This window comes from Sapajus apella, unplaced genomic scaffold, assembly GCF_009761245.1.
Source record: "Sapajus apella isolate SASKATOON/1434 unplaced genomic scaffold, GSC_monkey_1.0 scaffold9, whole genome shotgun sequence".
Classification (NCBI taxonomy): domain Eukaryota; kingdom Metazoa; phylum Chordata; class Mammalia; order Primates; family Cebidae; genus Sapajus; species Sapajus apella.
In genome coordinates this window covers 18,373,195-18,390,878 of record NW_022436949.1, presented here as the reverse complement: position 1 = coordinate 18,390,878, position 17,684 = coordinate 18,373,195, and the positions used below count along the sequence as shown (strand labels likewise).

At 35.3% G+C, this 17,684-nt stretch overlaps 1 protein-coding gene across 5 annotated transcripts in view; it reads left to right on the top strand.

Annotated features, from left to right (window-relative positions):
* DACH1 (dachshund family transcription factor 1) overlaps window positions 1-17,684 on the top strand; it is a 433,595-nt gene that overhangs the window by 230,691 nt on the left and 185,220 nt on the right. For all 5 annotated transcript variants that reach the window (XM_032277267.1, XM_032277265.1, XM_032277266.1 and 2 more), the window contains exon 3: window positions 10,154-10,315. In XM_032277267.1, coding sequence (XP_032133158.1) covers window positions 10,154-10,315 — 162 coding nt within the window. The remainder of the gene's footprint in view (window positions 1-10,153; window positions 10,316-17,684) is intronic.

The window sequence follows — 17,684 nt, the reverse complement described above, 5'->3', positions numbered from 1 at the left end:
AATAAAAGGGTTATATTAAGTGAGTCTTTCTAGTCCCCAACGTTTGTAAGTTTAACACCCTAAGTGGTTGTTTAGAAAGATTTATCTAAAAGTAGGAATGTTAAAGGTAGAGTAAACATTACATGCATAAAACCTTATAGTGCCAAGTTCAACTTTGTATAAATTAGGTAACATTTGATTTAAAACCAAACTATAGTAATTTAAAAGTTTTTTACTGATTTCATTTCGGCCTGATTCTGGTTTAGTGATCAGAAAGGGAGGTTTTCAATAGCTTTCATAGAAGTTCCTCAGTGATTTATGTGGCCAGATGACTTCCCTATGGTGTTCCTTCTTTCTGATTTCACTTCTATAATCTCTTCAGTCTCAGAAATTGAGATTTTAAGCTATCCAGAAAAAGAATACTAAATCTGATGTCTATTTGATTTGTTAGTCATTCATATTATAACAACAGCTTTCTTACTGTATATATCTCCAAATTATTGGGATTTTTATTTTGTTAGTACAAACATTTAAAAAATCTAATTCAATCAATTGAAAAACTCAAAACTGGCATAGGGAGTGTTTCCATTAATGGCCTCAAGAATCAATTTTTCTTTTTCTCTGCAGAATACAAATGTGTTTCAAAGGCCAAGAAAAGTCAGTCTAATGAACATTAAGAGAAAAGTTCACACTCAAAATCTTCAGTCTAACCAGATTTACAATTACTTGTTCCATCTGCTTATTATTCTGGATATTTAATCATTCAAGAGTGAAGACATTCATGTTTCAATCATAATTTTAATTTATTTAGAAAGTATTGAGAAATAAAATAACTGAAAGTTAGTGTCAGTTTCTGACAGCTGGTATTTAAGTAAGGATAGGAAGAAAGCAGGGTGAAAAAAGGTACTGGTGTTTTCAAATTGTTGTATTGAGCCAAGAGTTCTTCTAAGACTTGGAGTGATTTCAATTGAGTTGTAATTCAAACTCATGTGGAGCTTACAATGCACCTTCAACAGAGTTTTGCAAAGAGTCTATAGGAACTGTCAGGAGCAGAAAGATTACTTCACAGTAATGACTGTTGAATTGAACTATGCTTTTTGATGTTTTACCTTCTGAATTGAATTGTTGGACAAGATTAATTGCACACAGTGAGAATTTTAAATGAATGACTATGTAAAGCATTAGGTTTCTCTGTATGCCACTTGGGGAAAAATAGCTGAAAGGTTTAAATGAATAAGTGTGTTTAATGCACAAAATGCCTGAGCTAATTTTAAAATTCTTTTGCTAACATCCTTATTGAAAATAGAAACCCACTTTATTCATCTGTCTTGGTTATATTGCTCTGGTTGAAGTAATTTAATATTCCTGCTTTCCACTAATCTTCTAGTTCAACAGAAGTAAACAATAGGTTTCATAAATTAAAAATACACTCTTCTGAACATGCTTATAAGGTTAAAAAAACAAGGCTGTAAACATTTATGACTGAAACAAACTAGATTGTTCAAATACTGCCATGATGTATCATGTATATCAATATGGCACTGATATCAGTTAGAATGCAAACAAGGTTTTAAATGATGTGCCCCTTCATTTCAGCTGGAGAATCCGCTTCACACCATCTGCCTATCAGATGGTTAGGAACCAGGACTGCGTATTAATGCCACATGTTCGATTTTCCTCCTTCTTGTAATGGTTAGATTCATATTGCTAATAGCTGTGCATGAGCACTGTCGATGAAATTTCTGTGACGGTGGAGTGATGAGATATTTATAAGCCGCCTGTCTCGCTGAATAATCAGTAGGAAGAATGCCAGACATAAATAACTTATCAATTCCAGAATATTAACAATAACTACCATTGGGTATAGTCTACTGCATGTTTAAAATGGTTTTGTTTAAATATGAGCAAACTAACACAAACTAATAATGAGTCTTATCACATGGAAGGTTTGAATACTTAACATCTCTTGGACGTAACCCATTTTATTTAACTATTACGTTTTGGGAAATGCATTTTATATGGAATGCACTGTAAAAGTAGACAATATATCAGCATTTGGAAGTCATCTTGATGTCTTTGAAACTAAAGATCAAAGATTGGACCTTTCAAGTTAATGAGCAAACAAACAGATCAGAGAAAGAATTTGACAGGAGTATGTCTTTTTTATTGATATCCATAATCTACAGTTGTAATCTTCTATTTAGAAGTAAGGGTGCTAACTTATTTGAAATAAATAAAATGGAGATACTTTTCCTTTTTTAAAAGAGCATGATCAGGATTATATAGTGGCATTTGAAGAATTTAAAGGCCCTTTTAATAAACATCGAAAGCAGAAGAAAAATACTATCTTTAAACAGTAAAAGAATACTCTAAATTAGTAAAAAATACCTGCTTATCTTCCAAAAGATCAATACGTGGGTTGGTTTTAGCATATAGAATTTAAACTAGTGTAGGCTTTGTATCAATATAGCATGGGTGGAGAGTTAGTGATTTTATGATAAATCTGATCAATGTAGAGAGATCCAAATCCAATGATTTGATAGAAGCATGATTTTTAGATATCCATTTGCCAAATGGCTAAATTCTCACCCTATGCTGTTAGGTACTTTTTGTCATATTTGCACTTTTGTAATTGAACAAAGGTAAAACTAAACATAAAGACATGATAAATAGCATGTGTTCCTTCACAGTATCAGTGAGCATGTATGGAGGGAGAGGGCTTGATATGTGCCCAGGCTGTTGCATGTTACTTCACTTTAATTCTTCACAATACTCCTGTGAGATCAGAGTTGTTACCTATCCTTTTAGAGATGAAAATTTAGAAGCATGGGACATTATATAACTCGCTGCACCATCCCAGATAAGTTTGATGCATTTTGTCCAAAGTTTGCAGAGCTCTTTGGGGTGACTTTTCCCCTACTAACGACTGTATTATACATATATAAGAGTGAGCCTAGATTACAAATAACTTTTATGCTCGTCATTAATTTACCAGAAGCCTTAAAAGACTTTAGTGGAATATCAAAAAATGAGAATAAAAGTAAAAGAAATTGACTAGCAAAGACCAAAATTTTAACAATAGCCCATTTTTTAAAAATCTAGAATTTACTCTGAAGAAGCGAGCATAAGTTTGCATCTTAATTCAGATAGTAATATGACAAGCCATGTTTCTAAGTTCTGTGTAAAAATGTACTCATTTTTAAAAATTTACAAGTGATAGTTTGTCAAGATCCAATAGGAAAGAAAAAGAAACCTAAATACATTGCATCACATAAGGCGGCATATAGTGTATTAACCTAAGTTTGATATACAGGTCTTTTCCTGAAGACCAGTTGGAGGCATAGGAGAGAGAACATAATCTATGACTTATTATTTTTTCACTGAAGGAAAACATTTTGTTTTTAAGAAAACATTTCTCAATGCATTTTACTCAGTGGAAAATGATTTTTTTCCCCCTTAGTTTGTGTTGTTCTGTTCTGTTATTAAAGTTAGAGAAGTTTTTTAAAGTCCTCGTTCCTTTTCTGGAAACTGATGAAGGAATTATAAAGCACCTATAGCGAATCAAAGTAGTTTAACTTGTGCTCATGGGATTCATTGTCTAGGATCTCAACCTTCTAAAAACATCTGGAAAATGAATTTTAAATATACATTAAAGTTTCTCCATTGCTGATGATAAAATTAGATTTAGACTCTTTTAAAATAAAATTTAGACTTCCTTTGACTACTCAATTCAGTACATTTTCGTCTTGGTGTAGGAGACACTATACATGTTCTTTGAGAGTATAAATTTAATGAGTTAAAAGAGATGGACCAGGCACGGTGGCTCATGCCTGTAATCCCAGCACTTTCCAAGGCTGAGACAGACGGGTTACCAGGTCAGAAGTTCAAGACCATCTTGGCCAACATGGTGAAGCTCTTTCTCTACTAAAATACAAAAAGTTAGCTGGGTGTGGTGGTGTGCATCTGTAGTCCTAGCTACTCGGGAGGCTGTGGCAGGGGAATCACTTGAACCTGGGAGGCAGAGGTTAGCAGTAAGCTGAGATTGCACCACTGCACTTCAGCCTAGGGGTCAGAGTGAGACTCTGTCTCAAAAAATTAACTAAATAAATGAAAAGAGATGGGTAATCATTACTTAGAGTGAGATATCATTTATTCATTCATTTGTTCATCACATATACCATCTCTCTTTCTCTATATCCATACAGATAAAGTGAATGAATGACATATATACACACATATAATTTTCTTCCCTCCAGTTAGAGAAGAAAAAAAACAAGAATAAGAAACAATTACACCAGCTGCTCAAATATCAGTTGCCAAATAGATTCATACATGTAAGTAGTTGCTGGAAATAGTAATGCGTATAACTGCTATATCAGTAACACTTAGAAATGCTGCATTACCTGGCTTCTCTCTGTGTGTGTGCTGTGGAAGGCAAAAGGCACAAGAAGACTGATTTTTACAAGGTTGGCATCACATTAGTGCAGTGTGTTACAAAACTCTGATTCTTTAGTCCTACCTGAGTTTGAATTTTAATGGGCTCCCTGTTGATGCTTAAGCATACACACTTTTGACAACCACAGTGATGATGATCTGCTTAGCGAATAAGGAGTTAAAAGGAACAGACATACTTTAGTGTAATGTACTGTCATTGAATAGTCAGGGCAGTGAGCATCAGAACCAACTAGTTGAAATGCAAAAACATAGATTCCACAGTTCATTTCAGAAACATTCTGTGGATGTGGGCCTGGGAAACATCACCTCTGTCTTTACCATGCACTGCAGCTGATTGCCTAGTTTTAAGGGAGAAATTGGTTGCTTGAATGAAAAATGTAAAAGCAGGGTGGGCACAGTGGGTCATGCCTGGAATCCCAGCACTTTGGGAGGCTGAGACAGGTAGACCACCAGAGATGGGGAGTTCAAGACCAGTCTGTCCAACATGGTGAAACCCCATGTCTACTAAAAGTAGCAAAAAAATTTGCCAGGCATGGTTGTGCACACCTATAATCCCAGCTACTCAGGAGGCTGAGGCAGGAGAATGGCTTGAACCCAGGAGGTGGATGTTGCAGTGAGCTGAGATCCCACCACTGGACTCCATCCTGGGTGACAGAGCAAGACTCCCTCTCAAAAACGAAAAGGAAAGGAAAAGAAAATGTAAAAGCAGTCATAATTCGTAGTATAAGACAATTCAAAGTGAGATATGAAAGAGGAGTGAGGATAGCAAAAGTTTCCCTCAATCTGAAGAAAGGGGAGAATTTCTATAAGTGAAGAAAGGCTTATGAAGGAAAGGAAAAGGTTGTGGCAAATGTTATGGGTTGCCAGTGTTTACATCAGTGTGCAATTCTTCCTTACATAGAAATGTTATAGTTTAAATTCTCTATTTAATATAGACCAAAGACTATATATTTTGTGAAATCGTTCCATTTTTTTTTTTTTCTTTTAAGGCAACTTTGTTTGGGAACAACATATACAATAGAACCTCTATTTAAGACTAGTGTATAGATTGTAAGCTATGTTTTTAGAGACAGGAAATTGGAAGGAATTTGAGAATTACATCAGGGATTTGAAAGGGCCATTTCAAGGCCAACAGGAAGTGCAATAAATGCAGAGGGCGTTGGGGGCAGTGAATCTTTTGTGATCCTCTCTGGCCCTAGGCAAGATGTATCTTTGGGGGGGTCATGCTTTATATTAAATTAATGAGATTTGTTACTCTTAGTATATGCACACTTATTGTAACATAAAGATAATGTTTTAAATTACTTTCCATTAACATTGCTAAAATAATGACCCTGTTTTTCCTGTGGCTTTCCATGTAATATAATTTGATAAGCATTTTTTCATTCAGTGACAATATTGGCCAAGCATTGTGGCAGATGTTTGGGATATATATACTAAGAAAGTATTTCTGCCCTTTTTGTGCTACGACCTAATTAGAAGTCATAATCCTAATCCTACCCCCCTTGGCCCCAGCCCCCCAAAAGGAGCAATAAAGAATTTAAGAGACTGTTTTTCTCTACTCAAATGGCTCATTAAAATGGCCTTTAGAATAATAAGATTAACCAAAAACATCCAGTTGCAGGGGCCCCAACCCAGATCTAATGATTCAGAATCTCAGAGGGTAGGGCTGAGCTATTTGCATGGTTTAAAAGCTCCATGGGTGATTCTGATGCATAGCTAGGGATGGCAAACTCACATACAGCAGGGGTGATGCAAACACAAGCAAGTGGGTCATTAACTTACTTGAGGGGTAGATTGGGGAAGGTCAGGTACAGCTCTTTAAAAGAGTAAACCATGAGCTAATTCTTGAAATTTTGAGTGCTCTTTCCTAGGTAGATAGTGAAGAGTCAGGAACCTGAGCCTACTGCTCTGAGAGCATAATATTTAAGGATGACATGAAGAAGGCATAGGCAAGTCCGGGACCAGAGCAGAGAGTGCTTCTCTCGAAAGTTGGAACAGAATGTGCAAAGACTAACTTAAAAGAAGAAATGAAGTAGTTCGCCAGTGAAAAGGAAAGAAAGCCTATATATACCTGGAGCACAGAGAACATGGGGGAGCTGGAGAGCAGAGGATCTATACAGATAGGGAACTGAGAACAATGGGCCCTGACCCCCATGAGAATCACCGGACTGGATCCTAATAGCAAGCATTGAATGTCTGATCAAATCTTCACTTCAGGCTGGGCACTGTGGCTCACGCCTGTAATCCCAGCTCTTTGGGAGGCCAAGGTTGATGGATCACTGAGATTAGGAGTTCGAGACCAGCAACATGGTGAAACCCTATTTCTACAAAAAATACAAAAATTAGTGAGGCATGGTGGTGGGCACCTATAATTCCAGCTACTTGGGAGGCTGAGACAGAAGAATAGCTTGAACCGGGGAGGCAGAAGTTGCAGTGAGCAGAAATCCTGCCACTGTACTCCAGCCTGGGTGACAGAGGGAGACTCTTGTCTCAAAAAAAAAAGAAAAGAAAAAGAAAAAAATCTTTACTTTTATAAGGTTAGGCTGACTGTGACATGGATAGTAAAAGATTGGAGATGGAGGAAGTGGAAGCTATTATATTGAGCAGAACTCTAAGAAAGAAACAATGGGAACTTGCACTGGTGGGGAGCGGCAGTGGTAATGGAGAAAATTAGTTGAATTTGAAAGATATTAAATAAATCAAATTGAGAACCCATCAAACAGCCAGGTGAGTTAGTGAAACTCAAATGAGCAATTGTTGCATATGTCATAGCTTTCCTCCTGCTTTCATAAAACTGGGTTAAAAGTGGAATATTAAAAAGTGTTATATTAAGTTACAGCATGTGAAAATGTGTGAGTGTGTGTGTGTCAGTGACACACATATATCTTTTGGACGTGGTATGAGAAACGTAAAACTGGGAAAAACTGTCATAGAAAAATTAAGGAGTACTATAAATAAATCAGCTAAATAATAAAATTGTAAAAAATATTTTTAAAAGTCAAGGGCTAATCCAGTCACCTAAGGACAAATGTGATTCTTCTAGCTGAGAGGGCTGTGTCAGTCCACAGATACTCTGCAGAACTCATAGTGAGGCTAAGCTTTTCTTATTAAGAAACTAGAATGAATAGCATGCCTAGTTTTTACTAAAGATGGCGTTCTTCACATAGTTTGTCTTATTTATCCTTATGTTTTTCTTGGGGATTAGAATAGTTTTATAGGTGAAGAAAATTATATTCAAGAAGATTGGATGATTGGTCCAAGGCCATGTCATGCATAGTCATGGTTCTTGCTGCTTAATTTGATTTTGGTCTATATGATAATAGTGAGTTGTAAATTTATCTTTATTCTTTGAATACTGTGAACAACTTTTTCCTGCAGCACAAATCAAAGACAAAGACTTTTGAAGTCATAAATTGGAGATGGGTCAACATCAGGTAACCAAGGAAAAATGGGAAGTTCACATTGGTGACAAAACAAAATCGAGGAAAAAAGATTTGCTGGAAAACACAAAGACACTTTTAAGAGAACAGGAAAGAAAATTTTCTGAAACATCTTTGAAGGAAATGAGTAATTGGGGAGAAAATTCAATCATAGGAAGATGAGAGAATCAGTTCAAGTTGTGACTTAAAAGGGAATGAATGTTCAGATCAAACCCAGATGGATTCTTTGAGTGTAGATTAGTGCCTTTTAAGGCGTGATTATCAGTTTTTCATGTAAAGACCCAATCTGAACATCTCGTTGCATTGGGGTGAAAGTTGTCAGGGCCTCTTTGGTCTGATCTGAAGGAAAGGTGAAGTCTTCTTCTAACCTCTAAAAAACTAGTAGAGATTTTCATGGAAAAATACTTCCTTATAATTCCGTGGGCAGTAACTTATTTGCTAGAGTAACTAAAAGTGATGATTAGTAGGGAGGAAAAAGGAGGAGAGCGGTGCTCAGGCTCTAATCCACCAGCTGGGTGGGGAAATAAATCACACAGATAAATTCAAACGGCTGGAGCACTGGAGTCAGAAATACTAAAGCAGCCACAGTAAAAAGAATATGGGTTGGGGCGGGGATATTTATCTTCCCATAGACTTAAGGTTTTAGATTTAGGGGAGATCATTTATGCATTTCAGTGTCTGTCATTTTGCAGATGAGAGACGTCAGCCTGAAGTGAACTGACTTGGCAAAAGTTCACACATTTAAGCAAGACAAACCACTCCCCTGCTCAAAAACCTCTGCTTGTTATCTCTCTATAGAAATCTATAAAGTAAGAACAGCATGGTCTTAATATTCTGATCTTCCAAGATCTTGTCTCAAACTCTGTTTCTTTTCTTTTTATTCTTTTTGTCTTTCTTCTTCTTCCTTTTGACTTTTTCTTTTTTTTTCTTTCCTTTCATTTTTTGTGAAAGAGTCTCACTCTGTCACCCAAGTGTGATCAAAGCTTACTGCAGCCTCCACCTCCCAGGCTCAATTGATCCTTCTACCTCAGCCTCCTGAGTAGCTGGGACTACTGGCAAAGAACAGCATGCCCAGCTACTTTTTGTATTTTTTGTAGAGAGGGGTTTTCATCATGTTGCCCAGGCTTGTCTCAAACTCCTGGGCTCAAGTGATCTGCCTGTCTCTGCCTCCCAGAGTCCTGGGATCCACTGTACCTGGCTCAAACTCTATTTCTGATTTCATGTCTGTGCCTACCTCCTGTTCTCTGGATAGATGAAGATGAACTATTCTGGACAAATTTCTTTGGCATAATGGTTAAATGCCTCAACTCTGAGGCCAGAGTGTGCTGTTTTAAATCCCATGCCATGGTTTTCTACTCTGTAAAGTAAGGATAATAGTGATCAATCACAGAAGGTTATTAAGTGATTAAGCTACTTTTATGTCACTTATATCAGCACTTACATTTCATAGCTAGAAACTAAGTGTTAGCTTTCATTATATTTTATTTTTGAACATCTTGAACACTGGGAATACCATGCTGTGTGGCAACACGTGGTTTCTGCCATTGAGTAGTAGTGAGGAGAACGGGTGTCCCAACAGACATTTCCAGTGCAACATGGCATGTCCTATAATAGCAGCACAGGTATAAACATGGGCCAGGGGGAGAACAGACAAGACATCCAGGCAGCTGGGGGCCATGGAGTGGGAAGACTCCTAATGAGAGCTTTTTGCAAGAGATTGAAAAGTCAAGGGAACTTCATGGGGCAAGAAGGTTCCAGGCAAAGGGAATGGCATGTGTGAAAGCACAGGCTTGAAGAGGCAGGGCACGTATGGGTAATGGCGGCATGTGCGACCTAGCCAGGGTGTGGGTGGCAGTGAAGAAACTGGGTGAGGAAGTAAGTTTACACTCCTTTGCCAAAGGCCTTGTGGATCCAGTTAGCAGTTCAAATTTTTCCCTCTGTGTAGGCAGCTATAGGGGATTTTAAAGAGTAAAGGATATATTTAGATTGGTAGATTGGTTTCTTTTAGAGATAACTGTGGCTGCATTTCCACTATGAGCCTTCTACCTGTGAATTGTGTTTCTGTTAATATTTAATTTGGGACTGTAGAGCTCACTCTCCCCCTTATATCAATGTTGTTTCATTGGCTAGTTGGGAATGAGTATATGTTATCAAAGTGTTGCATAAAGGAATCAGATACTCTAACAAATGTTTTTATGTTTGTTGTATCAAGTACAGGAACTATTAAATGAAAAATCAAAATTTGAATTACCTCATTTTTAATTTATTCTTTTAAGGTCTGACAGCAGCAGCTGCAGCAGCTGCTGCTGCTACCAATGCAGCTATTGCCGAAGCAATGAAAGTGAAAAAAATCAAATTAGAAGCCATGAGCAACTATCATGCCAGTAATAACCAACATGGAGCAGATTCTGAAAATGGGGACATGAATTCAAGTGTCGGTGAGTTTTATGTTCGCTGAAACTTATTGTGATTACTTTGCTACCCAATTACAGTACTTGCTTTTCCAGAACAAAACTGTTGGCTACCCATTCAAAAAGTTGGTACTTTTAGCTTGAAAGCAGTGTATGTTTGAGGATACCTCACTGTTAGAGAGGATCGCCTCTCTGAAAACTAATGATAATTGTTCATTCTAAAGGAATAATTAGCAATATTATTTTTGATTATGGGATCAACTTTATGTCTGCAGCTTCTGAAAACATTCAGCTAACATTGTTCATAATACAGATAAAGTTTAATCAAGTGAATTCTAAAACATTCAGAGTAGCTAAGGTGACAGAGAAATATGTACAAATGAAACCTTACACTTTTTTATTCTTTTAATGCATTTGTTATCAAGTAAGAAATATACTACCATCGGCAGCAAAACATATAAATGTAACCTTTTCATATGCTGCCCAGAATACAGATTATGTTGACGATTAATTCTTTCCATAGATAATGATTATCAATGTCTCTACAACTTTAATTTTCTTGATTTTGTTTTTCTTTCCTACCTTATGGAGAAAGAAAGATTAAAAGCTAACTGTCACTGGCAAATAAAAAGAAACAGTTTTACCTGTGCCAACTATCCATTTGGGTAATTCATTTTGTCAAACAGCTTCAAATATGGGTTAATTTTTTTTATTAATGAAATCCTTAGCATCTGGATGTTGATGGGGTAAAACATTTTTGCTGCTATTGCACTGTATTGTTTCTCTTTAAAATGCAGAGACCGTGCTCAAAATATAATTAATAAGAGAAATTTGGGTACTATAAGATGTATGCAAGATACTGTATCCAATGTATATTTATGAAAAGCCTAATAACTCATGGCCATTCAATTAAATTCTCTTTTCCATACAGTACCTTCGTAGATTATTTCTTGATTGTCAGTTCTCTACTTTCAGTCTATTAAGACATAGTTAAGTGTATATAAAGGAATACTGTAGATTTTAGTAACCATCATTTTCACAAAAGCTATCTGGAAACATACACAGACATGAATATTAGGGTAAAATATATAGACAAAACACAAAATACTCTTTCAGTGATACTAAAAGGCAGCTTTTAATGTAAAAAGGGAAAAATGAATCTTTTCAGCAAAACTACCTGAGGGAAATTGCAAAGGACCAGCAGTAGTGAGCTTGAATTGAGGGTAGGTTTGGTTTGCAGTTTTTAGAAGGATGAGAAGGCATTCAAGAGAGCCAAAATAGATGGCTCTAAAGCTGCAAAGGACTAAAGATGATATCTGTGCTTACATTTGCAGTGCTCCTGGAGGGAAGATGGAGAGGGAAGAGGATTGTTTAGGTCATGGTTTACACACGTGTATTTAGACATTTAAAAATTAAAACAGAATTGAAGTAAAATGCAAGAATTATAATTCTGTTTTTAGAACTATTATTTTAAAGTAATAGCCTTTTACTGAACTGATAAAATGTGGCACTGTTAGATACTTTTAAAAACAAGTAATTAGCCACTTATACATTATAGCTATTATTATAAAACATAATCTGGATTGTTTTCAAAATTTTAGAATGGGAGGCTATTCATGCAGGCCATTCTTTTTTTTTTTTTTTTTTTTGCAGGCCATTCTTAATAGTTGGTTTTATGAAAAAGGATTCTTAAAATAGGCAATTTAACAACATTTAAAGCAAAACATGTTATCTCTGTTTGAATTTTCCAGAGCAGAAGTTGGCTTTGGAGAAGCCAACAGGGATAAGATAAAGAGAACATGGTTCACAACTAAGTATCAACACATTTTTCGTATTTGGTAGTATATGACAATATTTGCCTACTAACCTAATTGTAGCTTACTTTACTTATTTGGTTACACAGGCTATCCCAATGGCTTAAAAAAGAAACAATTTGACTTGTCTTTTGTATTTTAGTTGGAATAAATGACTTTTTTTTCCATTAAAGTATGCAGTTGATAGTTGTTACTGCTTTTTAGTTTTCACATCCCTCATCCAATGCCAAAATGAACTAGGAACAGAAATTTACTTGAATTTTCCTAGAAAGTCTTAATAGTTTGAGATTGTGTTGACATAATATTGGTGTTGCTGCTAGTCCCTAAGGCATTCAGGTCATTTATATTAGGTATCTGTAGCTGATTTGGACAAAAAGATATTATCATTGTAATTTTCATCCTATTTTCACATACTGCTGTCCTCTAAGAATTTCCAATTTAATATTATCCTTCCTGAATACCTTCACCCCAGATATATATCTAGAGATCAAGGAAAGTGAGTTTGAGAGGGATGTGGTAGTGGGGGAAGTACAAAGCAATGATGAAGGTGGGGGTTGAGCTGCATCAAAGATCAAAGCAATTCCTGAATTGCAGCTTTGATGGCCACAATATTCTCTGGTTCTGAGGACAATGCCTGCCTCTTGGTAAGTGTTCAATAATGACTTGCTCTGTGACTTTGTGAAGTATGTAAACTTTCTGAGCCCAATACTCCATATCTGAAAAATGGCATAAATAGTAGTATCTATATAATGAGAATTAAAATGCTTGTCACATTATTTATTTACAACATCTGTGTATCACGTTGGTTACCAGTGAGGTTGGTAGATTGGGGATTGCTTTTGCTATTATTGTTACTATTTCTTCAAATCTGTCCTCCTGGAAATCACCTTTTTCCTTTTTTTTTTTTTTTTTTTTTTTTTTTAACCCCCAACTGCTTTCAACCGCTTTTTTTTTTTTTTTTTTTTTTTTTTTTTTTTTTTTAACACCATCAACTGCTTCCACCTGTTTTTCTATTCTATTCTTGCTGGTAGCTATTATTTGCTAATCTGCAAGCATGTGAGGAGATTTTGGGTCAGCTGTTACATATTTTAGATTTTGTAGGACATTCGATATTAGCTCATTCTAGGAATACAAAAATAATCACAATACAGGCCCAGGACTTGGGGCATACAGCCTATGGATAAGATAGGTACGTAAGCAGGCAGTTCTAACAGGATGTGCTGAATCTTCCAGGAGAACCAATTACCATGAAGTGGTACTGAAGCATATGAATTCTAGAAGGAATCCCAAGAATCTCCAAGGCCTATATTTTAGAATACAAACTGCTCTCATGAATCTATCAAATGTCGACTCTTTGAAGTGGTGAAATCCTTCAGAGAGGTGCTGCTTAAATGATGTATCATTACTACTCAGTCTTGCCCAAATCCGGTGATATTTTTGAAGACAATTCAGGGCTCTTGTTTCCTCCTGTACTCATCCGGCTCATAAGTTCTGTTAAACATTTTAGGCTTTTTTTTTTTTTTTTTTCCTGGTAGGAACAGTGTTTTTTTCCTTAATTGTAAATCAATCCTTAAAGCCCCAGAAACAGATTTTGTTTTTGCTTTGTTTGGTTTGATTTGCTGGGTAAGACAACAGGATAATTTTGTAACCTACAACCCTTTCCAGCTCATAATATGAACCTTAGAAATTAGCCAGAAAAAGATGGTTAAAGAAAGCTTTGACACTGGTCAATAATTATTTTATATCCCAATTTTACATGGTAACCTTGAGCTCATATCTTTCCAACAGAATGATCACTTTAGGAAGAAGTGAGAACCTTAGGGTAGTCCGAGTGAGGCAACAGCACACTGAGTAAAATATATGGCCATGTCGCCATTCCCCTCATCCACAATCAATTGGATTCTTTTAGTTTAATATTTACTTGCTAAGATGAGATGCTAGTCTGCATGGTGATAAACAGTCTGCTCTTGGCATCTGAAGGTGACCTGTCAGTTCATATGGACAAATCTCCTGCTTACTGAAATGTACAAAATAAATCATTAAAGCAGGCAGGTGCTCATTCCCAGATTTAAATCACCATGGATTTATGATTTGAATTAATGCTTCATTTGGCCATAGAAATAGATGCTGAGACAAATGATATGCACTGGTTGGGGTTTCCATACTGTAGCCATCCTGATATTGATTACTGAGATGTCTTTGCAATCTCTTGTTTATATCAAGTACTATCTTGTGACAGGTTGGCTGATATGAGCTACATTGCAGATAAGAAGGAAAAATGTCCTGGATTTTTTTTAGTGGCAACACTATCCACAACATAGGCTAGATAAATTACTATTTTTTTGCTTTAAGGACTGATCTACATAACCAGCTTAAAAAATGCTGCTTGGAAATTGGGACTGGGATATTGCAAAGGCAGAATTTAAAACCAGTGAACCCAAGGTCAATTTGACAGTATCTATAGCTATGTTTTAACCTGTTTATCCTTTTTTTTTTTTTGGCGTTACGCACACTTTTGAGGATACTAAATTAATCACAATCAGTTTAATCTAAATAAAGGAAACTTAATTCTACTTCTAGTTTTTAAATAGTATATAAATATTGACATAGTGAGCATCTCTTAATAGTTTCTGTGTTATTTAAATACTTGCTAAACCTAGTATCTTACTCCCTTCCCTAATGACAACAAAGGAAATAACTCTTTAAAGATATAAAAACATTAAATATTATTCCCAAGTGCAACATTTTGTGGACTACAATTTACCAAGAGGCAGGAAAAGACTGCATTTTTACTTCTGTTAACATTTTATTTAAGGAAAACACTATGTATACAGTTTAAAAAATACTTGGAGGATTTAAGAGGGACCTTTGCCACTGGCTAATATCTGACTCATAGAACTGGTAAACAGCTATCAACAATAGTAGATTGCTTGCTTAGTAGGAAATGAGTTCATATCTATTCAAAATGTAATCTCAAAACAGATGTCCCAAGAAAATCTCATTGTTTAAACCATAGTCATAACCTTCTAACTGCTTTAATTTCTTTAAGGAAGGGAAGTATTTGTAAGACTTGAGTATTTTCTCTTTCTGAACAACATTGTGGAACATAGGCAAGGATACACAAATGCCCACAAACCTCAACACATTTCACATGCTCCTGACATATTATTATTTTTCATTTTCTCAAACTTACAAGAATGTAGAAGTTTTAAGTAAAAATAAGGACTTGAGTTTGAGAATAAAGCTGTGTTCTTCAAGAGTGTTTATCACTCCTTATTTCTTCTGTTCCTCAACCAATAAAACAAAAAAAAAACCCCTATATATATGAGGGGGAAAAAAGCCAGGCAGATAAAGAGATAAAATTGTTTTCTTCAGCTCACCATCCTCTTATCTTTTTTAAATTTTAACCATTCCTGCAGAAACAAAATAGTTTATACTGGAGTCATTTCCTTTCTTCCAACACATGTGTCTATTTGGAAGGAAAAGATTAATTTTATGATTTCAGGAAAAAGTCTTGGAGACCTTGAGAAAGCAAATAAAAGGAAACTGAGAACGCAGGCCACCAAGCAGAGCTCTGCAATTGCACATTGGATTCTCTGCCTTGGCAATGTTAATGAACCTCAAATCCTTCCTATAATTAGATGAGGGAATTGCTTATATTTTCAAACAGATGATGCTGCTATAATGAAACGATTGACAGGGAATTTAAGAGTGTCTACAGTAGTCATTTGGTTTCTGTTATAAAAAAAAAAGTTTAAAAAGAAGATTGGCTTTAGACATAGGTCCTGAGAGAGGTAGTAATTTACATAGCATGCTATGACAGGTGTCTTTGTATAGTAAGGAAATAAAATGGAAGACTAGAGAAATGATGGGCAGGTATAGCAATTTTTCGGGGAGGGGGTGTCCTATGCTTATTCTGCTTAGGTTCTTTAAAAGGGGCCGAGACTCAAGAGATGGATCCGGATTGAGTGCACAGCTGTAACTGCTGATGAGCTAATTGCTCCTTATCTCTCAGCCCCATTCATCTTCATTTTTTACCAATTACTGAGAATTATCTGTGTTCTCAGTTGGATATGAGAGTTAATCCTTTTTGGTTAAGCTGGCAGTACTGTGAGCAGATTCCAAATCGGAGGGTGAAAAAGCCAAAGCAAGCTTACTCTAAAAATGTCTCCAGTTCAATTACAGTATCACTGATTCACAAGAAATTTGCTATTGTTTAACAGATTAAATGTAGAAAATTTTTTGTTTGTTTTTGGTAACCTTAATGTTTTTCTGCCTAACAATGATTTTTAAGATCCCTCTTCCTGCCTGATGTGTAAAACCTAACAATATTAACAGCCAGAGTCTTGTAGATGGGGAAACACATACAAGACTACCCTAAAAGTCCAGAAAGTTTCTGACACATGAAATGAGAAATATTTTAGAACTGATAGCAGTCAATTAATATATAAGTACTTTTAATTAATGAATTTGCTCTCTGTGGCTTCACATATGGTCAAGAAAGTATGTCCAAATATAAACCTTTTCACAAATGTCACATTAGTGGAATTTTAATGGAAGACCACATAAGCATCTCTTAAAAGTATAGGAACTGCCATGGTTTGTAATTCAATTGATTGAGAATAGGCCATATGGTTAATATCATGCAAAAAGTGTCTTCATGTCCTGAAATTTTTACACAAAATTGCTTACTCCAATAATAAAAGACAAAAAATGTACTAAGCTACTATTCCATTAATTTTAATGCATTTGTAAATATTTACTATTTATGGCATTTTTATTACATATTTTAAACAAGATAGTCTAATGTGAAAAATCTAAAGAATAAACAGCTAATTTAATAAAAGATTATCAAAAAAATCATTGTGTAAAATATGAATATGTTATTGTATGACCAAGGTAAGTCCTTCTAGATACAGCCACAAACTCAAGTGGGGGAGCAGAGAGCAAAATAAGCCAGAACATTTAGCTTCTAGTAACAATGTAGTTAATAAATAACTTAGCTACTTAGATAAGTGACTTAACTGCTCATTTTTTAATTTAATAGATAAGGAATTTTTGCCTAATTGCTCTGTTGGTGCTAAAATTCTTTGGTTTTTGAAACCTCAATAAAAGACAAAGAGCAAGAAGATGTTTTTGACAGTAATTTCTAAGCAAAAAACCAATCAGAAATAACCCAAATGTCCAAAAACAAGCCATCCTTTAGTATACTATAAAACATCTACTTACATATTATGCAAGCATTATATGATGGATAAAGATAGACAATATTTATTTTAAATATAAAAGAAAGGATGATACCACTTTTTCTACCTTGGTACTTTGTATCCTTTTCGTTAGAGTTTGAAAGAGGCTGAATAAGAGTTAACATTGTTATGTTATTGTGGAAAAATTATGAATATTAAAAAATAAATATAGCTTAAAATTACATTATTTTAAAATGGCAATGAGCGTGTTAATAACTGATCATTTTATGAAGCACTTTTTCATTATTTTCTAGAAATTGGATAGGATTATTTTGCATTTTCTCTCATAATTTGTTTTTGATCTTTATTGTTCATGTAAAAGAATAGAAACATTAA